Source organism: Myotis nattereri, assembly GCF_964212035.1.
Source record: "Myotis nattereri genome assembly, chromosome: 5".
Lineage (NCBI taxonomy): Eukaryota > Metazoa > Chordata > Mammalia > Chiroptera > Vespertilionidae > Myotis > Myotis nattereri.
In genome coordinates this window covers 108,188,018-108,215,943 of record NC_138080.1, presented here as the reverse complement: position 1 = coordinate 108,215,943, position 27,926 = coordinate 108,188,018, and the positions used below count along the sequence as shown (strand labels likewise).

Genomic DNA, 27,926 nt, shown 5'->3' with positions numbered 1-27,926 from the left:
TGGTCCCTGCCCCCGCGCCCATGGAAGACAATTTGAGCAGCATCCGTCAAAATTATAGATGGATATGCCCTTGGGCCCAGCAGCTCCACTGCTAGGGATTTATTTTATAGACACGTGCTCAGGAGTGAAATGAGACCGGCGAGTTATTAATTTGCAACACAGTATGTCATCATGAAATACGGACAACAATCCAAATGTCCAAGCACAGAAAATGCGTTAAAGAAGTTGTCACCCGCCCATCGGCGTGGCTCAGTGGTTGAGCTTCGACCTATGAACCAGGAGGCCACGGTTTGATTCCCAGTCAGGGCACATGCCTGGGTTGCGGTTCAATCCCCAGTGTGGGGCATGCAGGAGGCAGCCGATCCATGATTCTCTCTCATCATTGATGTTTCTCTCTCTCTCCCTCTCCCTTCCTCTCTGAAATCAATAATTTAAAAAACAAAAACAAAACAACAAACTAAAACCCTTAAAAAAAAAGTGGTCATCCATCTACCCAGTGGAATATTACACAGCTGGAAAAACAGACTGGTCAGGACAAAAACAGTCAGGTAAGACCCTTTGAAAATTCACCCTTTAATAAAAGCAACAACAACAACAGAAACGATCAGAATCACCTTTTCCAGAATTCTGGAAATTAGCCAGAGACTTGCAGCAGCCTGGGAGTGTGTTCAAGAAGAATGACTGGGTCTCGGGAGGACCAGCGCCCGCAGGGGCGGCTGAGGGGCAAGCGGAGAGTGGGACTTCTCACTAGGAATATCCTGGTATGTTTTCATTGTGGAATCACACAAATGTGCTCCTACTCCAAAAATTACATTTAAAACAAAATTAGTAAAATAAAAATAAATTTAAAAAGAATAATGTTTACAAAAAAAGGCTGTGCCCAGCTGGGTGCTCAGTTGGTGAGTATTGTCCCAAAGCGCCAAGGTTATGGGTTCAGTTCCAGTCAGAACACATACAGGAATCGGCCAATGAAGCCATAGATCAGTGGAATAAGTCGATGCTTCTCTCTCTCCCTTCCTTTCTCTATAAAGTTAATAAATAAGTAAAATACTTTTTAAAATGAAGGCTGGAGCCCAAGTCTGATCAAACCTCTGGATCGTTACTGATTGGCGGGACAGCGAGGTGCTGAGGCCCGCAAGAGGCAGTCAGCAAACCCCAGGTCGTGGGGAATTCTCCCAACGGAAACTGTTCAGAAAAGAAAGGGAAGGACGGGAAGCTCTGGACAAGACGGAAGAGATCCAAGGAGTCCTGGCCGGTGTGGCTCAGCGGGTGGGAGCCGCTCCTTCTGCGGGCAGACGCCAGCCCGCACCTGACTACAGCTCTGCCCCTCCGGCCTCCCGACAGCCTCCCAGCCAAACACTCATCCTGAGACGCAAGGAAATGACTCTAAAAATAGAAAAACGCTCCAGCACCAGGATGCTGGGAGCACTTTCCTTGGAAGAGTGACTAATTAGAGAGGAGCTAATTATCCCACAGCAGGCGGGGGGGGGGGGGGGGGCATGTGACAGCAACGCCACACCATTAACATGACGGGTCTGGAAGAACAGGGCCAGATGCCTTCTGGGGAAGGGGGAGGAGGGGAGCATAAGCAGGCCCGTAAGTCATGGCAGCTACAAGGCCTCACAGGGCGGGAGTGGGACGCCAGCGAGGACTCTGGCCGGCGGGGACCGGCTGTTTTCTCTCCTCCTGCTTCTCCTTCTCTGAACTGCACAGACTTCCTGGGATGAACAGAAAGGACACCCTTACCTTTAGCTGAATTGCCGTTAACTAATTGGTGTAAAATTGATCCAGGGCTTTGGTGTGAGTGTGCAGATGTGTTCAGGTTTCGCATCTGGTCCCCTCTGCCTCTTGCACCTCCGTCCAGGACCCTGATCTGACCAAAGCATCCGCCCCAACACGTGATGGGCAGTGGGTGATGGGCACACCTTGGCCACCCTCCGGGGCTGGGCCGGGGTCACCGAGACGGGAGAGGTCGGAGTGCCCTGCCCAGAGGACCATACAGCTGCTTGGTTCTCGAAATCAAGTCCAATTTATTTGAGACGCCACATGCCACAACTGTACATGAAAGGACCAAAATGTAGTTTAAACACAGACTCAGGAGCGGCATCACCAGAGGACACGGTCTGCCATCGAAAGGCAGGTGACACATAGTCATTTAGCACCTGGTCACACACAAACCGTGGGACGCCCGCGGCTAACCCAGCCCCTTAGGAGCTCGCTGGGCTCAACTGTTTCTGGTCAGAGTCACACTCTGATGGGCAGTGGTCGGAGGCACGGCTGGTGCCGGGGCTGGCAATGCCCGAGGCCTGCAGGGCGTCACGTGCTGCGTGCACACCCACCTGTGCGGACACACCCGCCCGCAGGTGAGCACAGCAGCACCCCTCCCTCTGACCCACTAGCCAGGCCCTGGCCTCAGCTCCGTGACCAAGTGTGGCAGGCGAGCAGCCCGTGGCCACCGCGTCCCCAGGTCCACGGGGCTGGGGGAGCGCCACAGGGGCGCTGCCCTGTGACTGTCGCCAAGCCCCACACTTGAGCGCTTTAGAAAGAGCCTTGGAAAGTGGATCGTTTCGATGACACTGTGGCCTGTGTCAGACACACAGTTTTTGTTTTTAAATGTCTGTGGGTTATTTGTTCATCGCGCCCAGTGGACCCCACACTTCTAGTTAGAATCCTGCATCGCCAATGCAAATGGGACTGGTGACCATCGGAGGGGCCCGGGCCCTCCCTCACAGTCCGGTCCCTTTCCTGTAGGACTCGGGCGAGGCCATGAGAACTGTGGGTGCTCACGTCCCACCCACGGCTCCCTCACCTCACTTTTTAGGCTGAAACCCTGCCAACGGCCAGGCTCCCTCACCCAGTAACTTATTTCCTTACAAGGTCTCAGCAAATCTCAAATCCTAAAGGAGCCAATAGTGAGGCAAAGGGCAGCGGGAGGCTGCGCTGCCCCAGCACCATGAGGCCCCGAGGGGGCCATCAGAGCAGGGCCTCCAGGGCGTGGGACGATCAGGGCCAATGCACTGGTTCAGGCCCCGTGGCCCACTCCTCCCCTTTTAGCCCAGGTCCCTCTCTGTCCCCTCGTGATTAAGGGGGTGTGGTCCTGGCGTCCAGCCACCGAGCTGCGCCTCCCCAGCCAGGGCACCCACTGACCCTCCGAGGCCTGGAGCAGAGGCCCTGGGCCTGCCCCTCCTGCCCTCGGGAGGGCAGCTGAGAGGCGGGGAGAGAACCCCACTGTATGAAAGGGGGTGTCCACAGTTGGCCTCCTGGGGCTGGGACAGACACTGACAGATGAAGAGGAGAAAGCCCCAGAACAGGGAGGGGCGGGTCTCTGTGTCCCTCAGGCTCCAGCTGCCTCGGGAGCACCTGCAGGCCTGTGGCAGGAGGTGGCCTTGGGGTGGGTCTCCCTTTAACAAAGGCATAAATGCCAGACCCGCCTTCCTCCATCCCTCTCCTCCCACCCCATCGGGCTCTCACTCACCCTGCACACGAGTGTGCACACATGTAGACACTTGATCATACACAGAGCCGGGGACACATATGCACGCACACGCCATGCACACGTCACTGTGGACTACAGTACAGGTGTACGCAGACATGCACGCACACACACTGGTGCTGACCAGGCAGCATATGGTCCGCTGCTTAACAGCCCAGCCCTGCCGATCGGGGGCCATTAGGGTGGGTTCCTTTCCCTCATCAAATGCTGCAGAATATAAATTGCAATTAACAGCGGTGCCAAAACAGCACTTAGCGAGAATAAGCGCCTTCTCAGCATCTGGCGAGTCCCGCCTCGGGGCAGGGGTGGCGCAGTCTTGCTCCCAGTGAGGCTGGTGCAGGGGACACAGAGCACAGGCCTCCCGCTGCCCCACCCTCCGCGAGCGGCCCCTCCGGCATCTGTCAGCATAAACAACGTCACTGGGTAAAAAAAGTGCCTGCTCATGAGACCACCACCCAGGCGAGAGCGAGGGGCAGGCACACAGCCACAGCTCGGGACCCGAGTCCGGGCTCTGGACGAAAGGAGGCCTGGCCTGCGGGTCCCAGACGGCCAGGCCACCTGCCTTCCTCCTGGGCTGTGCCCATTCTTCCTGACCATCCTCGCAGGGTGGGCTCTAGGGCCACCTAAAAGGAATCCCAGAAATTGGGGAGAGGGTGCCCCCCAGATCTTCATCTACTGCAGTAGATGAGGCAGACAGGAAGAGACAGGGTCCGGTGTTGCTCCCCGGCTGGGTCAGGACCCCAAGGTGAGGCTGCAGGCCTGGTGGGGGGCCTGCTGAGGGCAGGCAGAGCCTCCAGAGCTGCTGGGACCGAGGAAGATCTTGGGGGAGGCCTGTGCGCCCGGGGCTGGGCCCACGGGCCTCCTGCAGCCTCCACCACTGCAAGGCCCTGGGGACCCTCGTCTGGCGGGTGGGGCTGCTGAGCTGTTTGCCCTCTGCGACCCCAGGAAAGGGCATGGGAAGGTACCAAGGGCCAGGCCCCTGGTCCTTCAGCAGCAGGTAAACTGCAGGGTGCACAACACGGAATGGGGCTGACTATCACCATGGAAACGGTGGGAAAACAACCGAGCTGAGGGCCAGGATGGGCAGTGGAATGTGGGCCCTGCACCCCGAGCCCAGAGGGAGAGGGAGGTGCGGTGAGTCAAGCCCAGCTCGGGTGCCGCCCCGCCCAGCAATGCCCAGGTGGAAGGCCTCACGGTGGAAAAGGTGGGAGCCCGCACACGGGCGGGCCGGCCGCGTGTGTGGAACAGCCGCGTGGAGCTTGTCAGTGCCGAGAACAGCTGGCTGCAGTGGGGTCATGCGATCATCCTCCGGCCTCAACACCCTCGTTTTCCAATGAAGCCACAGCCACCTGTTTCCCCAGAACCACAGGCTCCCGAGGGAACTGCCGCCTGAATGCCGGCCCGCCCAGCACCCTGGCCCCAGGGGCCCTGCCCGGCCCCGGCCCTGCCCTGGGTGACGTCATCTGACTGGAAGCGCACTGGACACTGGCGGGTGAAACATGTCTTACTGGGCAGGAGCGCCCACACCTGCAGCCCCCAACCTGCGGACTCCTTGCTGCCCAGCTCACAGGGCTGAGGGCGGGCTCGCTGGGGTGGGCGTGGCCACCCAGCTCTGGGCCCCAGGTGCCCCTCCACGTCGGCAGGTGACCAGGAACCTGTGAGCAGAGGGACACTCTTGGGAGTTGAAGTGAGGGGCAGCGCTGGGGACCTGGTCAGAGCCCCAAGAAATCAGGGCACCGCATTCGTGTCTCAGGTGAAAAACGCCCGGCCAGGCCCGAGTTGCTGGCCGCAGGCTCTTCCCGCCTGTGCTCAGTCACAGCCCAATCCACTGAGTCCTCCCAGGCACGGGAGCCCGGGCGGCGGGTGCGGGTGGCGGAGGCTGCCTTCCTCTGTGCCCGCCCTGGAGTCCCGGGTCTGTGGACAGGCGGCGAGCACCGTGGTGGCCCAGGCAGAGGCGGAGGCCACACGGCCACCAAGGAGTCCCGCGTCCTCAGCCACGGAAACCACAGGCCGCGGCGGGAGACTGGCTGTCCCTTCACCACCACAGGTTGGGCGGCTCCTCGGCCACTCGGCTCTTAAACAAGGTGATCTCGTCCAGGTGCACCATGGGGACGTCCCGGATGACGTCAGTCAGGCCCTCGTGCAGCAGGGGGAAGATGACGACGTTCAGCGCGGGCCGCTCGGCCTGGAAACTGAACCAGAAGCAAGGTGTGAGCAGGGCCGCGAGGCGCCTCGGGAGGCAGCCGCCGCGGGCCGTGGGCTCCGTGCATCCACCTGACTCTCCCACTCCCAGGTGATGCAGAGATGGGCCTCGGCCCTTCCCGCTGGGGCTGGAGGAGAGGCCCGAGGGGCAGGGCAGGCAGGGGGAACCTGGCCTGGGGGGAGGTAGTCACGCTGCGTGCAGCGCCCCCTGGGTCAGGCAGAGGAATGGAGGCCCAGAGGCCAGCCTGTGGGACAGCCCTGCTTTCCTGGGCAGAGGGAGGCGGGTGTCCCACGCGGGGGAGTGACGCACCTGCAGGAGCTGGAGAGGGAAAAGGGCCAAACCCCCACCCTGGAGGGGTACAAACTCCCAAGGCAGGTGAGGCAGCAAATCTTCCAGGACAGGAAACAAGGCAGCCGCTGGGGGCCAGCAGCTGTCACATCCCTCCCTGCACTGCACCCCGGGTCCCCTCCCTGCAGGGGACAGAGTCGAGCGTACCGTGTCCGAGGGGCCTTGGCAGGCCGGGCACTGTGCTAAATGCCAGCAGACACTCCGTGTTGCCCTCCGCGTGGCCCGCGCAGTGAGAAGAGGGCTTGGGAAAGTGACGCCCAGGCCACAGGCCCTCAGCCGATCCAAGCAGAGTGCCCCCCGGCCCCCCTCAGACTGGGATCAGAGACAAAACCAAGTGCCCCCTGGAGCTCAAGGAGAAGGGGGGACGCCGTGGACCCCCAGGAGTGAGAAAAGACACCCAGAACCTCAGGTCTCAGGAGGCAAGAGGCGGGACGAGCCACACAAAGGGAACCTGGGCATTTGCCCAACAAGCAAGGCCCCCACCGGCGTCTGCTCCACGGAAGGAGGAACCCGTCCCAGCCCCCACAGGCCCCAGCACTGGGTTAACAACCGTGTAAAGTCAATGCCCGGAAAGACTCATAAAACTTGATGTTTGGGCAATAAAGACGCTGAGGAAGTGCCTCCCAGCCCTGCGCACACTGTTCTGCATGAGGCAGCGCTGTGTGGCCGTGAACCCGCGGCACGTCCTTGCCTGCAGCCGCCGCACCCCTGGCCACACTTGAAAGGGAATATGCTCCGAAGTGGGACCTGGTGCAAAGGCCCCTGTGCGTGCGCGCGCGCGCGCACACACACACACACACACACACACGCTCACGCACGCACGCACGCACACATGCACACACACGCACGCGCACACACACACACACACGCTCACGCACGCACACATGCACACACACGCGCGCGCACACACGCTCACGCACGCACGCACACACACACCCGGGCTGTGAGGCGCTGTCAGTGTGCTGAAGGGGATGGGATGGATTTCCCAGCAAAAGCCAGGAAGGCAGTGGCTGCAGCCCCTCCTCCAGGCCGGCGGCTCTGGGCTGCAGCTGCCCAGGTGGCCAGAGGCACTCGGGACTGTGCAGAAGGGCACTGGGTGGAGGTGCCACCCCCGGATGAAAGACACTTCCCTCCGAAGGCTATCCCTTCAGTTCGCACCTGGATGAGCCTGGGCCGGGCCAGACCCAGCCAACGCCCAGGCCTCCTCCTGTCCCCACTCAGAGGCGGGCTTTGCAGAGTGAGGCCTAGTCAGTGACAAGACAGCGAGGAAGACGCAAATGCAGAGGAAGAAGTCGCTCCCTTCCCGGTGCGGGGCTGGGGCTCCCTGGGAGGGAGGCGTGGCTCGGGCCAGGCCGGGCGGGTGCGGGCCATGTGCTCTGTGGACTCTGCTGTGTAACTCACGTACATGTCCAACTGTGCTTTTGCATGACTCAAATGTCGTCTGAGGTTTAAGTAAACAGATTCCATGAGATAAAAAACTCATTAGAAGCTGGGCTGGTCACTGGGTGGGGACTCGGGAGCTGATCCCCAATGGGGCTAATCGCATCTCTAACGGCCTCTGGCCTGGAGTCACCTGGGAGCTGACAGTGACCCCCCCAGGCCTCCTGGTGCACCCCCAGGCCCAGCCTCGCCCTCGGCTGCTCTGGGCTGTGCCCCCAGGGCTGTCACTTAGGGACCAGAAGCAAAGCCTACAGACCCAGCACGAAGAGGCACAGGGTCTGCCCTCTGATTCTGAAACCAACACCCGGAGCTCGGCCGCCTGCTCCCACATGGGGCGAAGCAGCAAGACGGGACAGAGGAGGGGCAAGAGGAGACCCGGGGAGGTCACCCGGGGGTCATGGCTGACCGGCAGAAAGGCCGTCCCTCAGGAGAGCCTGAGAGAAGCGAAAGGGGTCTGCGCTGGCAGCTCCTGCCCGAGGCCCGTCAGCACACCTGGAGCTTAACGCCGCCCTGAGCACCCAGGGAGCAGACAAGCGCCACCGGAGGAACACTTACTGGGTTTGTTTCTCTGCCTGGGAACTGGAAGCAAAATTAAAGTTGACAGCCTCTTTCCCCCAAATAAAGGTCTTATGGAAAAGCCAAAGTAATAGGAAATTTTATGCAAGGCATTCGCGCTGTAACAACGAAGCTCAAGAAGCTCTGAGGTGGATGGTGGCCAAGAATCCCACAGCCTGTCCCAGCTGGTCTGGCTCAGTGATTCAAACGTTGGCCCACAGACCAAAGGGTCACAAGTTTGGGTCCCAGTCAAGGGCATGTATCTCAGTTGCAGACTCGATTCCCAGCCCAGGTAAGGGTGTTGGTGGCAACCAATTGGTGTCTCTCTCACATCAATGTTTCTCTCCCTCCCTCTCTCTCCTTTTCTCCCTCTCACCTCCTCCTCCCCACCTTCCACTTGCTCTAAAAATCAATGGAAGCCCTGACCGGTTTGGCTCAATGGATAGAGCATCGGCCTGCAGACTCAAGGGTCCCAGGTTTGATTCCGGTCAAGGGCATGTAGTACCTTGGTTGTAGGCACATACCCGGTGGGGAGTATGCAGGAGGCAGCTGATCGATGTTTCTAACTCTCTATCCCTCTCCCTTCCTCTCTGTAAGAAATCAATAAAATATATTTAAAAAAAAAATCAATGGAAAAATATCCTCAGGTGAGGATTTAAAAAAAAAAAAAGGATCCTACAGCCAGCCTTGAACTCCCAGAATGCAGCTCGATGCTGCCTGGGGAGGCAGCACCCTCCGTGCTGTCCAGCCTCTAGCTTTTCCTGCTCTCGCTCCACTTGGTGGCCAGCAGGCAGGGAGCAGGCAGGGAGCAGGCAAGCCTGAAGCTCTGGTTCCCGTGAGCCAGGGCGCCACCTGCTGGCACTCGCAGGACAGCAGCGGGCACCTCCCTGCGCTGCAGCCAAGGCCTCAGGGCAGGGGGCAGGGGCCCAGGCCTGAAAGTGCAGGTGGGCCTGCAGGTCCCCTGCAGGATGGATGCCAAATGGCATTTAGAAAGGTCAACTGGAGCTTTACTGATTGACACAAAAAACCCATGACGTAGCGATAAATCAAAAAATCAGACGATGAAAACTGCATGAGAGCCCATCGCGGTCCGCAGGCCACGGGGCCCTCCGCTTGGTGGAACCGCGGGAGCCTTCACTTAAAAATAGCTTGACGCACAGTCTACACTTTCAGAAATATTATCAACACATAGTTTTACAGCCAGGGAGGGGGAACCTTTGCCAGGGTTTCTCCTGGGCAATTTAGCAGCAAACCGCCAAGAAAACAGGCTTAGTGTAGCCGCCGGCCGGCCAGGCCCCCGGCTGAGGCTCCGTGGGATTCTGAGAGCAGCTGGGCCTCCTCCCAGTCCTCCCCACCAGCGGGGACACAGAGCTGGAGGAGGAAGTGCCACTGTCCTGGCGACGCGGAAATGAGGGTGCCCACCCTCAGCCCTCCCCCGGGGGCGCGGGGCATTTTCTCAGGAGCGGAGACAAGCTCTGCTCCCGCAGCTCCTCTCCAGGAAGCGTACTCGGCCTCCCGATTCTGGGTGCTCGCTGAAGCCCGGCGCAGCTCCGGGGAGGCCGCCTCCCAGGGGAACTGGGCCCTGGTACAGGTGCAGCAGGTAAGGGCCTCACAGAGGCCTGGGGGAGACGCAGCTCCAGGAGGACAGTTGTTTTGTTGCTGTTGTTGTTTAAATATATTCTTACTAGAGGCCGATGCACGGAACTCGTGGGAGAATAGCCCTCGCAGTCCTGGCTGAAGCCGGTTTTTCTGCTGTTCTGTCGATTTGCATATTACACTTTTATTATTATAGATTGATTTCAAGGGGGGGGGGGGTGGAAATGTCAATGATGAGAATCACCGATCAGCTGCCTCCTGCACGCCCCCGCTACTGGGATTGAGCTGGCAACACAGGCATGTGCCGTTGACCGGAATCGAACCTGGGACCCTTCAGTCCCCAGGCCGACACTCTGTCCCCTGAGCCAAACCAGCCAGGGCAGGACAGTTGTTTTTAAATCTGCCGCCCTTGCCCACAACCATCCCAGTAACCACTGCTACTACCTCTAAACAAAAAGAAGCGACACGAAAAATTCAGAGTTCCAAGTTCTCTGCACCAACTCACAGAAGCAGAAGCGGGACAGAGGCTCTGGGGCTGGGCGGGGGCTGGGCGGGGGGTGGGAGGGGTGGTGGCCATACATTTTACCACAGTAAAAAAAAAAAAGTCTCGGCGGGCGTGGCTCAGGGGTTAAGCATTGACCAATGAACCAGGAGGTCACAGTTCGACTTCCAGACAGGGCACATGTCCGGACTGCCGGCTCCATCCCCAGCGGGGTATGTGGCGTGCAGGAGGCAGCTGATCCATGGTTCTCTCTCATTGATGTTTCTCTCTCTCTCTTCCTCTCTGAAGTCAAACAAAAGTGTGTTTTAAAAAGAAGGCAGAGCTGTAAGAGGAAGAGCGCGCGGTATGGCTTGGGAGCGGTGCCCGAGATACACTAAGTGGGAAAGCAGAGCGCACGGAGAAGCAGGTCGGAGAAGGGGCTGCGTGCTCCTCTGAGCACAGCACGTACAGGAGGATCCAGGAGGCTGCGAGGCTGCGGCTCTGGAGGAAGACTTCTCCAAGCGCCCCTTTTAATTTTATTCTTATTTTTTTTACCAAGCACCCCTTTTAGAGCTGACTCAGAAACACAGGAGACTTCGCACACCAAGAACACACGCACAGAAATAAACCCAACAGGCCGTGGGGGACTGGAAGGCAGAGTGCTCCTGGGGAAGCAGGCCCGACTGCACGCAGGTGAGTGGCGGGGCCACGGGGGAGGAGGCGGAGGTGAGGCACAAGCCTGGGAAAGCAGCGTTCTGACTGGACACCGGGAGGCTAAGACAGAGAGCGGCACAATATTCCCCTCGGGTTTGTCTCTCACGATGCAGTGGGTTAGCGATCCCAAAGCTGCCTCTCGCGTCCATGGACCGGATAAATCACAGACGCTGGACGGGGCCAGGCTGCTGGTGCTGGAGGAGTCACAGGGGGAGGGGCAGACTACGAGGGGCTGTGACGCTGGGCCGGAAGCGGAGCTGCCGTAGGAGCTCGTTTTCAATGTACACGCACCAGGGTGATACGGAACAGACACAGGCGTGTGGTACCCCGATCAACCTCCTACTCCGCCCCGGAGAGGAGCAATGAGCACACCGACGGCCCCATCTCGGTTCTACATGCCTCTCCCCACACAGGACCAGGTTTCCTGCCGAGATGGCGATTCCGGGGCTGGGGCGGGGAGACACCAGAGGAAAGCACCCGATCGTCTGCAGGGACAGAGTAAGAAACGGGGAGCAGGGCTTTCTCACAGCAGCGCTCTCCGGCCAAACGCAGGAGGACGAAGGAAGCGGCCCACCACGGGGCCGACGCCAAGTGCTGCCTGTGTCAGACCTGCGGCGCGAGAGCTGGTGGCGCCTGAGGAGAGACGGGCATCGGAGACGCCCCGTGTCTCCGCACAGGACGGTTCTTAATGAGAAAGGGAGCAGCAGGGCTTCACAGCAGGGACACCCGCAGCCCCGCCTTCACCAGGCGACCAAGGCCAACCTAGCAGGACAGGCACGAGGACGCCGTGTCCCTGAACTGCTGGAGAGGAGGACGCAGATCACCACTGTGCTTTTCTGGCCAACAAGCATCAGACAAACCAAACGGACGGGCGTTCCACCAGCGCCCTTCCCAAGTGTCAAGGTCATGGAAGACAGGGCGGACGGAAGCAACGAGACCGCTGAGCCAAGGGGGCTGTGTGGAATCCTGGGACAGGACCAGTGGGGAAACCGAGGCAATGCTGAGCCCCAGGGGGACGGGCTGAACGGTGTCGCCCGCCTGTTTGATGGCACCAAGGGACACAGGAGGGAAGCTAGGGGGTGAGAACACGTTGGCCGGGGCTGAGGGAGAGCTCGCCCAGGGAGGAGGGCCTGCTGTGAATGGAAACCAGCCCGTTCCGCCATCACTGCCCGGGGGTTCTAACTCCTGGAAGTGCCTGTGGGGCGCTCACTCAGTGAAGCCTGAGGCAACAGCAACCAGGACTCCCGGGACGGGTGCTGGGATGGCGCTGCCGCCAGGCCTCCTGCACCCGCAGCCCCCGCCCGCGCCCACTCACCTCCGCAGGAGGGTCTGCTGCAGGCTCTTGCAGGTGGCCAGGGACTCCCCGGTGAACATGTGGCACACGACGACGTGCAGGCAGCGGGCCATGAAGGCCAGCACGGCCTCAGGCTGCAGGGTGCCGCTGCGGGACACCAGGCACAGGCGCTGCAGGGCCGAGCACTGGCTCAGCGCCTGGAAGAACTGCGTGTTGGCGCTGAAGTAGGGCTGCTCCAGCCTGTGGGGGAGAGGGCGTGAGTCGCAAGCTGCTGTGAGCAGGGCCTCCCAGTCTAGGCCCCCCAGGCACAGTAGGGACCCAGTCTCCCCAGCAAGCAGCAGACCCTGACACAGGCACAGGCCGGGGTGACACTTCTGGTCCCTCGATGTTCTGAGTGGCCGAGGCCAGCCAAGCAAGTCCAGCCAGCCACCCCCACCAAGGCCAGGCACCGTGCACAGAGCTCGCTGTAAAAACAGCCAGACCTGGGACCGTCTCTCTCTGGGCCACGGCCCTGCCCATGGAGCAGACGCTCCAGGTGGCCCAGGCAAGACTGCCATCTGCACGCCACACGTGGAAGGCCTGCTTCTCAGCATCAGCGGAGGCCAGGCCGGTGCCGTATGGGACACGCCGGAAAGGCGGCCTGCAGCTGGGCGCTCACCGTCGGAGAGGAGCTTCGGGATGAGCAGGAAATCCCCACCCAGCGACAGTGAGAGGCTGACCCAACCAGGACGCAGGAAAGCGGGGGGCGCAGTCAACAGGTGCCCCTCAGTCCCCAACCCAAACCCAGGCCTTGCCCTGCAGTCTCCATCGCCCTGAGGCCGGGACACTGGCCACAGGGTGAGGGAAGAGGTTTTAAGTCAGGTCTGTGAGAACAAGGGCAGACCCGGTCCCCTGGGCGCGCCTCCCACAGAAGCTCCTGCAGCGAGGACGTCTATCCAGCTGCCGTCTGGGAGCCGCCAGGCACGAGAACGCCAAGTGAGGCTGGATCTGCGCTGTCATTAACGCAGAACTGCTGACACTGGTGTGGGGGACGCCCGTCCTCCTGGGGGTGCGACTGTGTAAGGCCAGCGCCCCCTCCCGCCCACACTCGGGGTGTGCAGGAGGAGGCCCAGCAGGGCCGCGGCACGGACAGCAGGGAGAGCACACGCCTGTCCCTGGACTCCGGGGATGAGTTTCATCCTGGAAAAACCGGGAATTCGGAGTCGGGAGTGGAGAGCAGCACCGGGGAGATGCCAACTCACACGACCAAGGACAAGGCGGTGACCTGGGCCCACGGAGCCCAGAGCGCGAGCAAGCATCCTCACTACGGCCGTGAGTTTTCAAGAGAAAGCCTGGACACGCTATTTGGTTCTTTTAAACACAAATTTTGAAAAACCCCAAAGGTGAGCATCTCTGCAGACCTGAGTGGGAACATGAAGGGGCCAACCTTCCAGAACCGGGCCTGCCGGGCCACAGTCACCTGCCAGCCTGCGCCTCGTCACTAGGTGGCGATGCAGGTCTGCGCTACCCGCCCAAGCCTCGGTTCCGCCTCCTGGGCTACGTGCCAAGCAGCAGAGCGAGGGCGCGGGCTGGGGACACGCACACTGTAAACCGTGTTCCCAACAAGCCAGCCACCTGCAGACTGTCCCGCCCTGAAGGCAGCACCTGCCACAGGTGCTCAGGGCAGGATGGAGGGAGGTCCTGCCCACTCCAGCTGTTGGGGCGGCGGCTGGCATGGCCAGACCGTCCCTGGGTGGGCTGACAGAGGAGGTCCATGTTAGGGCAGAGAAGAGGACAAAGTACCCCAGTGATTGGCCTTGCCTGGGGGGGCCTGTGGCCCTTCTCCCTCCCAGCCATGCTCAACCTCCCAACCAGTAAGGCTCTGGCCTCCAACCCCTCTTGGAGGTGGTGAGATCCCCCTGAGGCTCTGTGGCAGACAGGGCTAGGGCCCTAGCCGGTTTGGCTCAGTGGATCGAACGTTGGACTGGGGACTGGAAGGTCCCAGGTTCGATTCCGGTCAAGGGCACATGCCTGGGTTGTGGGCTTGATTCCCAGTATGGTGGTGTACAAGAGGCAGCCAATCAATGATTCTCTCTCATCATAGATGTTTTTTTTCTCTCTCTCTCTTCCTCTCTGAAATAAATAAAAAATATATTTTTTAAAAAAGGGCTCAGGTCTCCTGCCTCATCTGCCCAGCCAGCTCTCAGGCCCCAGCACCCCCAGGCTCTGGCTCCAAAAGGCTCTCTCACTTCTGCCCGGATTCCAGGTCACAGGCAGCATAGGGTGACTCAGGGTAATGCTCGCCCTCCTCCTAAAGGCAGGGCTCAATCAGTTCCAGGAAAGAGGGTGCCTTCTCTGTCCAACTTGTAGAGTTCACCGCCAAGGAGCGCCTGCACCCAGAGCCGGCCGGGCCCCAGCACAACGCCGGCCCCACACCGCCTTCCCACAGGGGCAGCCCTGCTACACGGAGGCAGCTCCCTGCCCGGCCTGGCTGGCACAGGCTCCAATTCATGGGCCTCACTGGCAGGGACAGCGGTGGCAGCGGCCTGGGATCCTGGGAGCTGCCACCACAGGAACGCCCGCTGGGAAGCGTAGGACCAGCCTGTGCCGAGCTGGAACACCACCTCCTTCCCTCCTTCCTGCGTCCTGCCCTCCTGCCTGCATAGCGGCACCACCTGCTCCTCTCACTCAGCCTCCCACGGGCAGGGAGCCAGGGGAACGGGGCCACTTGGCGCGGTTAGGAAGAACCAGGGTTTGTTCTGAACAGGCAGTACCGCGATCAGACGTGGCTCTCAGCGGCCGGCGCACAGAGAGGCCATTATGAGCGGAGGTCAGGTTCTCAGGCGGCCTACAAAACCATCTGCCCAAGCCCCGCGGCCTCCCAGCCACATAACTCACGCCGGATGCACGCCCTGTTCCTGGGGAAGACCTCGGCCACAAGGACACATCCCAGGCCCCGAAGCCACTCGGTGGCCACATGTGCTGCGTTACCCTGCTCCCTGCTCAACGGTCCATGAGGCAGGAAACGCTCCCACCTGCCCGCAGAGCAGCTGTGTCACCGGGCAAGTTCATTAACCCCCTCGGCCTCACTTTCCTCATCTGCAAAATGCGTCAATAGCCCTGGCCGGGTGGCTCAGTCAGTTGAAGCGTCGTCCTGACTGAAAGGTTGTGGGTTCGATCCCAAGCCAGGGCACACACCTAGGTTGCAGGTTCGATCCCCAGTTGGGGTGTGTATGGGAGGCAACCAATCGATGTTTCTTTCACATCGATGTTTCTCTCTAAAAATCAATCAAAGACTGACCAGTTTGGCTCGGTGGATAGAGCGTTGGCCTGTGGACTGAAGGGTCCAGGGTTCGATTCCAGTCAAGGGCATGTACCTTGGTTGCAGGCACATCCCCAGTGGGAGGCGTGCAGGAGGCAGCTGATTGATGTTTCTCTCTCATCGATGTTTCCAACTCTCTATCCCTCTCCCTTCCTCTCTGTAAAAAAATCAATAAAATATATTAAAAATAAAAATTTTAAAAAAATCAATCAAAGAAAAAAAATCTTTGCGTGAAAATTAACAAAATAAATTTTTTTAAAGGGCCAATAATGTCCACCCCGTGGGGCTGTTAAGCGGGGTCCATGCCTGTATGCACAGGAGAAGCACCAATTCCACCCACCAGCACTGTCCACCATCTCTTCCCCAGCTTCTGGCGCACCTGCCCTCACCTGCCCCTGCCTCCCACGGCTCTGCTTGGTCGCCTGGCGGATTCTCCTCCTCCTGACAATTTTCTTCCCTTCAAGTCCTCTGACTTTTTAAACTACGGGAACGCACCCTAGCTGGTTTTTCTCAGTGGGGAGAGCGTCTGCCTGCGGACTGAAGGGTCCCAGGTTCGATTCTGGTCAGGGCACAGGCCTGGGTTGCGGGCTTGATCCCCAGTAGGGGGCGTGCAGGAGGCAGCCAATCAGTAATTCTCTCTCATCATTGATGTTTCTATCTCTCTCTCCCTTTCCCTTCCTCTCTGACATCAATAAAAATATATATATATTAAAAAAGTAAAATAAACTACGTGCACGCATCACTTTACTTTCACTGGTTTTTCTCGAAGTCTCCCTGATGATGACCACATGGTTTGACCGTAGTACAGTTAGAAAAGGAGTAAGGTTTATGGCTTGGCAATAAAGTAAAACATAAAAAAGGCAAAAGCAACAGGCCCAGAGGCCAGGGACACTGGTTCGGAGCTCAGTGCGTTAGAACTCAGATGCTCACCGGGCCCCCAATGAAGGAACCTTCCACGCCTGATCACAGGCTCCTGGGACTAACAGGGGAGCGACTGCGAAGTGTATTATGGATCCATTGGCAGCTTCAAGCTACACACGCCCTCTGACCACTCAGGGCTCCCTTCGCAGGGCCAGCGATGGGCCAGCCGAGCGCAGGGAGGGGCCGGTGGGAGGAGGCGCTGAACAGAGATGAGCCAGCAAGGGAAAGAGGGAGCTGGTTCCTGGTGGCTGCTGGGAGGGCTGGGCGAGAGGGCAGGCCGCACCCCTCAGGAGTTGGAAAGCCAGGCCTGTCCTGGAAGGGGCGGGGAAGGGGGCCGACTGCTGTGGCCAGAACCCCTTCTCTGCCCCTGGCTGGCAGGTGGCCCCACTCCAACCTGGCAGGAGAGGGCCCACCCCAGAGAAATTGCACAGAGGCCCCGAGTCAGGCCCTGGAACAGGACGGCAGCTCCACCTGCTGCTCGTTCTCAATGTCTCATTCGTCGCCTCCCAGCAAGCTCTGACGGTGGCTGGAGCCTCCCCAGGGCCCAGCACCACGGGGAGCTCAGGGCTGCAGGGCGCGCAGCTGGGCGCTTAACACACCAGCCTCACCGTCTGCACTACGTCCACCTGCACTCAGCTTTCTGAGCCGGGGCTCTGGGGACCCACCGAGGCTCCCAGCAGTGCAGCTGGTGTGCAGGCAGCAGGAATGACCGCCCCTGGCAGGCGTGGGCTCTCGGGCGCTCAGGCTGAGCACGCAGCTGCAAATCCAGGGCCTGCTGATCCAGCACGGCAGGAAACGCCAGGCCCACGTGCCTGCTCTGCCCCTGGAAGGCCAGGTGCTGCCTGCTGGCACGGAGGGAGCGGCGGGGTAGGCGGCCGCAGCCTGCTGAGCTCTGGAAGCTCCAGCGCAAGTCTGGCTCCTTTCCTCTCAAGGGAAACCTCCTGAGGGGCGAGAGGAGGTCTGCAAAGGATACACTTGTCTCCATTTTCTGTAACTCAGGGGCCAAGGTCAAGCTCTGGAGCTAGACTGACCCAGGTATACTGTCAATCTCAGCTCCTCCCTCGAGCCGCTGCCTCATCAGTGAAACGGGCCGATGTGGGGAGGAAGTCAGCCAGTGCCTGGGAGCCCTCCGCAGTGAGCACTGACTGCATGGGGACAACGATACACGTGTCAGTGCCCCTGCGACAGCCTCTGAGAGACCACCTAGCTGATCTGAGGCCCCCGCCACCTCCTCCCCACCCACAGCCCTCGGCAGCGGAGCCAGGGTGGCAGCGGAGCGGGGGCGGCAGTGGAGCGGGGGTGGCAGCGGAGCGGGGGTAGCAGTGGAGCCAGGGCAGCAGCAGAGCCGGGGCAGCAGCGGAGCTGGTGTCTGCTGCCACCACATTCTGGGTAGTTTCTGGGAAATGATACCATTTTTCAAGATCAATTCTGTCCAGGTTTTCAAATATGTCTCAGGTAACAACGCTTACCCCTTCAATGCTGGGCCCTCTCGAGAACACCCTTCGGTCCGCGGCACGATCCAGTGGGATCCACGTGGTGCCATGGTAAGAGCCCGAGGTGGGTTCTCAGAGGCTGTGGTTCTACCTCCTCTCACCTTGACCACCGCGGCTCTGCTGCCACCCCGGCTCCACTGCCGAGGGCTGTGGGTGGGGAGGTGGCGGGGGTCTCAGATCAGCTAGGTGGTCTCTCAGAGGCTGTCGCAGGGGCCCTGACATGTGTCGTTGTCCCCATGCAGTCAGTGCTCACTCTGCTGAGGGCCAGAGCTGAGGGCTCACAGGCACTGGCTGACTTCATCCCCACATCGTCCCCTATCACTGACGAGGCAGGGTGGCAGAGGGAGGAGCTGAGATTGATCGGTCCTGCCATTCTGCCCTGGAGGGGACCACCGTCACCTCTCAGTAGTGGGCAGCCCCCGCTTCTGAAGCCACCTGTCTACCTCCCCCGCCTCGCCCCTGCAGTACAGGTGGGATGCAGTGGGACCAATCCATACTGTGCTGGCTGAGCACGCACACAGCAGCGCCCACAGTGCACTCTGACAGCCGCAGGCACGAGGACGAGGACAAGGACGAGGATGAGGCAAGGATGAGGTGAGAGCTCGAGCACCACCGCCTCCTCACACCTGCCCCGCCCCACGCACACAGCTTTCCCGCACCTCTGCACCGCCCTGAGTTCCGTCCCTGCACACAGTACCTGCCCAAGCCCCCACCCAAGACTCAGCTCCTGGCGGGCAGGCATGCAGCTGGTTCATCTGGGCAGGCACACAGTAGGTACGCAATCGCTTGCCAATTCAAGGCCCCCTGCCACCCTCCAGGCCTTCAGAGGGCAGCCGCGGCTACGGAGGGCTGCGTCCCTCACCTGAGGTCCTTCAGCCGCTTGCAGTGCTTGAGCATGTCCGACAGGGCGGACATGTACACCACCTTCCCCATCATGCCCAGGTTGGCCAGCGAGAGGGACTGGAGCTGCTGGCACTGCAGGCCGATGCTGACTAGCCCGGAGCCCGTGAGAATGCTGGGCAGCTGGGCCAGCGTCAGGTGCCTCAGGAAGGCCAGCTGGCCGATGGCAGCCACCTCCGTGTCCCCCACGCTCTGCGCCCGGCTGCAGGGCGGGAGGGAGTTGCGGATGGCGGGCTCGTTGCGGGGCATGGCAGAGGAGAAGTTGGACCCAATCAGCTCGAGGCGCTCCAGGAAAGGCAGGCTCTTCAGCAGAGACCAGAACACGGAGGAAGGCTGGGGGCCCGCCTGCCCCGAGAAGGGGCTGGGATACGCCTGCACGCCGATGCGCACCTTCTTGCCGAAGCCGCAGGGCACAGCGTGCATGGCGGGCTGGGCGGGCTTGCGGTCGGCCCATGGCGCCGAGTCAGCCACAGAGCAGACGGGCAGGGACAGGGAGCGCAGGTGGCACAACCGGGCCAGCAGCTGGCACAGGTGCCGGCCTGGGCCCTCGGAGCTGTGGTGGTGGGCGGCCGACAGGTTGAGGTGGCGCAGGTTGCAGCAGGCCGCCACCAGCGTCTCCAGGATGCCGCTGTCGATGTCGTCCTCCGCCCTGCGCAGCAGGGAGTCGGGGGACAGGCAGTGGGCGCAGCCGCTGAGGTTCAGGCCGGCCAGGCTGCGCAGGTCCTTGCCCCCGTTGAGGATGTGCTGGATTAGCTGGCTGCCCGACAGCGTGCACCGACTGAAGCTGAAGTAGAAGGGGTTGCTGAACTTCATGTGCTGGAGCAGGGCCGAGCCGTTGAGCCAGGACTTGGGCAGCTGCAGGGCGTCCAGCACTACGTTGCGGGCCATGGAGTCCAGGAGGTTCCTGGTGGCCCCGCTCTCGGCAAAGCTGCCCGGCACGGAGATGAGGAAGGCGTGCAGGTTCTCGGGGGTGCGGTCGCTGAGCACGGCCAGGTAGAGGCGCACCACCTCCTGGTTGATGTAGCCGGGCGCCAGGCGGGCGTAGAAGACGCGCAGGTTCTGGTAGTGCGGCACGTTGCTCTGGCCCACAAAGAGCTGGCCCGACAGGATAGCGCCCTCGCGCGTGCGGTCCAGGATCTCGAAGTAGAGCAGCAGCTTCTCGAGGCTGGTGCAGCAGGGCACCACGCCGTACGAGGGGGTGAACAGCGTCTGCCTGAGCTCCCGCACGCGGCTCAGCGTGGCCTTGCACTCGCTGCTCAGCTGGCCGGCGTCGAAGCCGGGGCTCACGTCGATGGCCAGGGAGCGCAGGTGCTGCAGGGCTGACAGCATCTTGGAGAGGCGCAGGGAGGTGAGGTGGCAGCCCGATAGGTTCACCCTCACCAGGCTGCGGCAGCGGGCCACGTGCTCGATGGCGGAGCCCGACAGCCAGTAGCAGCCGGCCATGTTCAGCTGCTGGATCTCCCGGCCGGTCTCCTTCAGGAGCTGCTTCACCTGGTCCTCGCGGGCCTGCGGACAGGGCGGGCGGGGACGGGGAGAGGCTGAAGGCACCGGGTGTCTCCCTTACCTCACCGCTCAGGGCAGCCTCACCCCCGGAGCGTCAGGCAGGGGAGGACCTGCAGAGGCCCTGCCCCCGGCTGAGAAGGGACCCGCCGGGGAGTGCTGGGGCCCCTCCCCCCACACGCTCACCTTCAGCCAAGTCAAGCCCCAGCTGGTGGGAATGGACACGGTGCAGCCCTTACCGCTGTGGGAACCTTTGGGGGTTCTGCAAAAAGCTTAACAGAGTCCCCACGGGCCACCCCCAAGTCCCAGTCAGTCCCACGCCCGGATGTACATCCACGGGACTGGACACTGGGACTCGGGCAGGTACTTTCACACCCATGTTCACAGCAGCGTGACCCACGATGGCCAAAAGGGGAAGCACCCACGTGCCCATCCCCGGATGAAGGATGAACAAAACGGGTCCGTCTATACAACGGAATACCATTCAGCCACAGAAAGGAATGAAGTTCTGCTACAAAATGATGAACCTGGGGGACATTATGCTCAGTGAAAGCAGCCAGTCACAAAGGACCCCATATCTAGGGGTCTACCTACATGAAACATCTGAAGAGCCAAAATGACAAACAGAAAGTAGGACAGGGGTCACCAGAGGCTGGGGAAGGGGGGCAGTTACTGCCAACGGCTCCCCAGTCCCGCTTGGGCGATGAGAGGTTTGGAAAGGCTGCACAGCACCGTGCATGTGCTTAGCCCCACGGAATGTGCGCTTAAGCGGGTGAGGCAGTACACTGTTACGTGGCGCTTTTCCTCACACAGTGGAACCACACCCTGGAAGGTGGCCCTGCTGTGGCTTTCCTTCCATCATATGCATTTTCACACCATTAAACACCCTAGAAGGCCGGCCCGCCTGCTCGGATGAGTCGCAACATGTCCAGACGGGCCCGGCGGCCAGTCAGCGACAGATGGACACGCGTCTGTTGCCAGCAAGGCCTTGGGACAACACCGCATCGGGCACCCGTGTGCGTGACCCTCAGGCATCTGACCGCTTCTCTGAGGTCAGCATCCCACGCGGAACCTTAAAGGTGGAGGACATGCACGTTAAACCTGCAGACGCGCTGAGGGGCACGGCCCCTGCAGGAAGCGCCCTCTTGGGCAGGGGCAGGAGTCCCCGCAGCTTCCCCGCCCCACAGGGAGGCCCCGCCTGCTCTGCACAAAGAGCCGCAGCCCTGGAGCCGTTCCAGCCCCAGTAAACAGCGAGGAGCCTTCCCCAGTCTCCTGTGATTTGAGCTACGGTCAAGGCCTCAGTTTATTTTTATCTTTAAGGTGGGTTATCAACTGATTTTCAACAAAGGCTGCAAGGCCATGCATGAGGCTAGGCCAGGAGTGGGCAAACTTTTTGACTCGAGGGCCACAATGGGCTCTTAAACTGGACCGGAGGGCCGGAACAAAAGCATGGATGGAGTGTTTGTGTGAACTCATATAAATTCAAAGTAAACATCATTACATAAAAGGGTACGGTCTTTTTGTTTTTTAGTTTTATTCATTTCAAGCGGGCCGGATCCGGCCCGCGGGCCGCAGTTTGCCCACGGCTGGGCTAGGCTAACCACATGCCACAAAGTGAGCCTCAACCCCTACCTCACACCGCAGAGAAAGATGAACACAACACGGACCACAAGCTTACCCGTGAGAGCTAAAACGACCAGGAGACTTCCATGAGACAACACAGGAGAGGGCTGGGACAACTGGGCACCACATGCATGAGCATGAGCCAGGGCCATCTTACACCAAACACAAAACACAACTCCAAATGGATTAAAAACTTGAATGTAAAACCTGAAACCACACAAGTCCTAGAAGAAAACATAGGCTGTAAGTGCCTTGACATCATCTTGGCGATGATTTTTTGAATCTGACACCAAAAGCAACAAAAGCAAAAATAAACCAGCGGGACTACATCCAGCCAAAAAGCTCCTGCACAGCAAAGGAAGCCCGCAACAGAATGAGAGACAACCCACCGAGAGGGAGAGAATATCTGCAAATCATATGTATAAGAGTTAATATCTAAAACATATAAGGAACTCATACAACTCCATAGCAAATAAAACAAACAATCCAGGTAAAAAATGGGCAGAGGATATGAATAGACATTTTCCCCAAGAAGATATACAATGGCCCGGCTGGTGTGGCTCAGTGGTTGGGTGTTGAGCTATAAACCAGGAAGTCACAGTTTGATTCTGGGTCAGGGCATATGCCTGGGTTGTGGGCTGGATCCCCACTGTGGGGCATGCAGGAGGTGACGGACCAATGATTCTCGCTCATCACTGATGTATCCATCCCTCTCTCCCTCTCCCTTCCTCTCTGAAATCAATAAAAACATATTTTTTAAATATATTTTATTGATTTTCCACAGAGAGGAAGGGAGAGAGACAGAGAGAAACATCGATAAGAGAGAAACATCTATCAGCTGCCTCCTGCACACCCCCCACTGGGGATGTGCCCGCAACCAAGGTACATGCCCTTGACCAGAATCGAACCTGGGACCCTTCAATCCGCAGGCCGACGCTCTATCCACTGAGCCAAACCGGTTAGGGCAAACATATTTATTTTTTAAAGATGATGACAACAAAGGAGAGAATCTCGTGACCTCAGGTTACACAAAGATTTCTTCAACAGAATGTAACAGGCACGAATTAAAAAATTCAACAAATTGGATTTCACCAAAATTAAAAACGTACTCTCCAAATGTCACTGCTAAGAAAATAAAGTGGCAAGCCACAAACTATGAGAGAAAATATTCGTAATATGTGTATCGGACAAAGGATTTGTATCCAGAATATATACAGACTCTTGTAGCTCACAAAGAGAAAGAGAGACAACGAGAAATGGGCAACAGCCTTGCACGGTCACTCCGGAAAGACATACAAATGGCCCACAGCTGATGTGCAAGTGCAAAGCACAAGATCACGTCCCACCCTAGAATGGCGAAAACTGAAAACACAGACACCACCAAGTGCTGACGAGCATGAGGCGCAACCACACGGCGGGTCCCCTGCTGGTGGGTGCCCATGGTGCCCCTGCACCCCTCAGAGCCGATGTGTGACTTCACGGGAAAGCTCCCACCGCTCCTGGGAGTCAGCTGCAACGTGAAGCTTCCTCTCGGCTGAGGCCTCCCACAGCAATGCCCCGACACCTCACCCTCCGCTCCGTTAGGCCCCAGCTTTTGTCACATAAGCATCTTGGAGGCTGTCCCGTGAGAACTCTGACGCCTGCCTCCTGTCATGAGCTGCAGGTGCCCCTCCTCAGATGGGCGTTTTGGTTGTTCCCCACCTCCTGCCCCCAGAGCCAGCACCCCGCACTCGCGCCTCACCTCGTAGTCCTTCTCCAGCAGCACCGTGTGGGTGAGGCTCTTGTCTAGGCACAGCTCGGCCAGCTTCCGGCACGTGTGCCGCACGTTCACCACCAAGTCTGTGCTGGGGACATGGCTCAGGATGTGCAGCAGGATCTCGTCGGAGAAGCCCAGCAGGTGGGCACTGCCCGCCATCGCGGTGGCCGCGGGGGTCGAGTCGCCATCACTGGAGAGGTCCTGCAAATAAGAGGCACCAAATCCCCATGGCACCCCCTGGGGCAGCCCTCAGCCCAGCTCCCAGCCAGGGAGAGAAGCCCACCCTGTCCGCGGGAAAGAAGGTGCCTTTACCAGAAACCTAACTGCAGAGCAAGAGCCCACGACAGCCCGGCCAGCGTGGCTCCGTGGCTGAGCATCAACCTATGAACCAGGAGGTCACGGTTCGATTCCTGGTCAGGGCACATGCCTGGGTTGCAGGCTTGATCCCCAGTGGGGTGTGTGCAGGAGGCAGCCGATCAATGGTTCTCTCTCATCATTGATGTTTCTCTCGCTCCCTCTCCCTTCCTCTCTGAAACCAATAAAAATATATTTAAAAAGAAAAGAAACAACTGGGGGAATAGTGGGTCTTCACCTCACAGGGCTGCTGTGAGGGTAAACAAGTCAATGCATACAATCCGCACAATCCGCACAATCCGCAGAGCTGTGCAGATGGTAACTCTTTGCAGCTCTATCACTAAGGCAAATAAAACGAGAGGGACAGCCATGGAGAATGAGACTCTAAGTCCGCACAAACAAGAAACAGCACTGACCAGACTGGCAATATTGTTCCATGTAAAGATTACTGATAAATCACAGGGACTGCAGTTTATCTGCATCTCGTGCATCTGGTTAGAAGCGTGGTGGTACGTCCAACCAGCTGTGCACACGCTTCCTTGCACTTCTGTGATCTGCACGGCTCTCCCCCTGAAGGGGCCTTCCTCCCGTCCCACTGCCAATGCCTTTTGGTGTGCACAACCCAGAGGGAGGGGCTCGACCGAGGTCAGTCCTCAAGAAGTCCCCAAGTCAAGGCCAAAGGAAGTCGGATGCTCTAACAGGAGCCCACGGGGGAAGGAATCCATGCCTCCCAACACCTGCCCAAACAGACTCTCCTGCCTCCAAAACGTCTGAGGGGCGCCTCTCTGCCCACTCCCAGGAGAGTACCCAGAATTCTCTCCGCTGCCTTTTCCAGCAAGTCTCCCTACAGCCCCTCTTCCAGCTGCCTTTTCTGCACATGTTTTCATGGATGGAAGCGCTGAGGCTTGGAAAGCCCTGCTGCTGCCATGGCAACTGTGAAGTCTGCAGAGGAAGAACCTGTCTGCCGCCCATGACAGGCATCATGGGGTCTCGCCCTGTCCGACGAGCCCTACACCCGCCAAGGCCCCACCGGGCCAGGAAGGGGTTCAAGGAACACACCCCACCTGCTCCACAGCTCGGCCTTCCCGCGCCCTTTCCTCATGAGGGCGGCAGTCAGACAGGACTGCTCTGTCCCCCTGACTGCCCTCACTCCCAGCTTCCTAACCCCACGGCTACATGGGCAGGAGGCGGCCACCAGACCCAGGTCCACGGCTATCCTGGTTGCTGTACTCTGGGTCCAATGTTTGGGACCACAGTGAGTTTCCTGAGAAATTTCCCAGACCGAACCACCTGTGAAAAATCAGATGCCCAGCCCCCACTAGCTCTGGGGACCCCATCTCCAGGGAGAGGCTCGACAGGGACAGTCCTGAGCAGGCAAGCTTGGCAAACAGGACTCGGGCACCGAGCGGGTTACCCCTCCTGACCACCCACCTGCAGAGTTACCGAAGGAAGAATGCCACCGGAGAGTGACAAGACATAGGGCAAAACACTGCACAAACACCAAATCATACGATTTCCAGTTGCACTACTAATTCTAAACTTTTCTTAAAACCACCTAGAAATTACATTAAAAAAAAAAGCCAGGAACTAAGTCCGGCGCCCTCCGTCCAGTCTCAGCACATCCCCAGGATGACTGTTTCCCGTGCTGTGCCCTGATGCTGGGCGGCCTGGAGAAGTAGCTGCTCCCCACGGGCAGCAGGTCATTTCATTCGCCCGGGACTCAGAACTTCAGCTCAAATGCCCCCTCCCACTCCTGGCTTCACCAGACACCCTCCCCCCAGACCCTAGTCCCGTCAGATGAACTCCAATGGTCTGCCTGCTCACTGACCTCCTCACGAGGCAGGAAGGCATCGTTTAACACCCACGAGAAAGAGGCCCTGAACCAGGCGAGTTAAGGAACCACCTGCCTCAGAACCATTTGAAGCAGAACTCGACTCCTCCGAACCTGTGGGGGGGCCCTAGGCATCCGAGCTCTAGAACCAGCAGTGGCTTTCAACGTCAGAACAGCCCACTCTGGGATCAGATAGTGAGGACGGCTGCACAACTTCGTGAATATATATTTTAAAACCACTGAACTGCAGCCCTCCCCACCTGGCTCAGGGGACAGAACGGCAGTCTGCAGACCCAAAGGTCCTGGGTTCGTTTCCGGTCAAGGGCACGTACCTCAGTTGCTGGGTGTCCCCCCACCACCACCACCCCCGGTCCAGGCCCTGGTCGGGGCGCGTGTAGGAGGCAAGCAGCAACCAAAGTGTTTCTCTCACATCGATGTTTCTCTGTCTTTCCCTCGCTCTTCCACTCTCTCTAAAAATCAATGGAAAAATATGCTCGGGTGAGGATTAAAATAATAAAATAAAATCACTGAATTGTACACTTTATAGGTGTGCGTTCTGCCCAGCTGGTGTGGCTCATGGTTGAGCGTGGACCCATGAACCAAGAGGCCGCCTGCTCAAGTCCCACTCAGGGCACAGGCTGGCAGTGCAGGCTTGATGCCCGGCGGGGGCGTGTGGAGGCGGCCCACTGATGATTCTCTCTCATCGATGATGTTTCTTTCTCTCTAAAATCAATAAAAACATACTTTTAACTGTGAGTTTTATAGTATATGAACTATATCTCCATAAATAAATAAAAAATTAGACCATCTGAGAGAGGGGGACCTTGATCTCCACATCCAGGGTGGAACGAGACTCCTCTCAACCCAAGACATGCCCACAATGCAACACGAGGCCTCGCCGGCCAGGTCCCCAAAATGTGCCTCAAGGTACAGGGGGGCCTCTGCGCCAGGACCCCCTAAGACCAAGGTACCAGACACGAGGCACCTCCCACCCCCATCCAACCTCCGCCTCAAGCACACACAATGCACCAGCATCGGTTAGCACAGCCGGGCGCCCCGGGCTCCTCCTCAGGAAGCTGCCATGCTCCTGCCCTCCGAGCCCCCACCCGCCTGCAGGTGGGCCCCACGCCCTCCCCCTCAACCTAGGAGCCCGGGGCCCTCCTGAGCCAAACGCACCGCCAAGTGGGAGGAGCTGTGAGCTACTCCCAACCATCTCCCCCACAACGTCCTCAAGCCCATCCGCTCCAGTTCCCCGGCCCCAGGGGCGCCCCTAAGCAGGAAGAAGACAAACAGGGGTACCCATAAAGGTAGGTGGGGGGCAACGAAAGGGAAGACACTGGTCAGAGGAGACAGCTTGCAATACTTTACAGGGAGCCGGTGGGATTCTCCACTGGACTCGGATTTGTGGAGCGTTGGGGAAGGAATTCGGGGTGACTCCTAAGTCCCCCAGATGAAATGGCTTTTCCTTTACTTCCCCCCCACCCCCCCCCACACACACACACACACAACACACATCACACAACAAGCAGGCTCACACTGTGCATTCAGGGACAGGATGGGGTGCGAGGCGGTTGGGGAGGGAGGGCCTCTTGGAGGCCGGGACACGGGGCGGAGAGCGGGAAGACCTCGGGGATGGGCCTGCGGGCTGGGAAGGGCGAGGAAACCCCCACGAGGCGAGAGCTGCTGCCTTGGTGGATCGGGGCGAAGGCCTGGGGGGCGGGACCGGCAGGGCCGGGGGCGGGACGGGGGAGAAGGGGCGAGGCCGAGTTCAGGGTCGCGACAGGAAGGACCAAGCCCGACCGACGCCAGGGTCGGGGCGGAAAGGACCGGCCGGGCCGGGCCGGGCCGGGGCCGGAGCGGAAGAGGGACGGGAGGGGCCGCAGTCGGGAGGGGACACCGACGGGCGAGGCCGCCGTACCTCTCCGGAGCTGGCCATGTCGAGGGGCCCGAGCCGCGCCCGCCGCAGCCGCAGGGCCTCCCGCCGGGGCGACCTGGGACGCTCAAAGCCGGCGCGTCCGCGGCTCCACCGAGACCCCCGGCGGGGGGGGCGGGGCCTCGCTCACTTCCGGCGCCCTGGACACGCACTTCCGGTCGCCCGTCGGCTCGCCCCGCGCGGCCGCCAT

The 27,926-nt window shown here is 59.6% G+C and overlaps 1 protein-coding gene across 1 annotated transcript; it reads right to left on the bottom strand.

The window, feature by feature from the left end:
* Positions 1–554: 554 nt before the first annotated feature.
* Positions 555–27,926, bottom strand: FBXL18 (F-box and leucine rich repeat protein 18; the record flags this gene model as incomplete). Its single annotated transcript, XM_081091870.1, is given in 7 exon segments — positions 555–5,685; positions 12,146–12,364; positions 18,702–20,245; positions 23,604–23,819; positions 27,722–27,751; positions 27,753–27,803; positions 27,807–27,926. Coding segments are annotated over 7 exon segments (2,337 nt in total). The 3' UTR covers positions 555–5,528.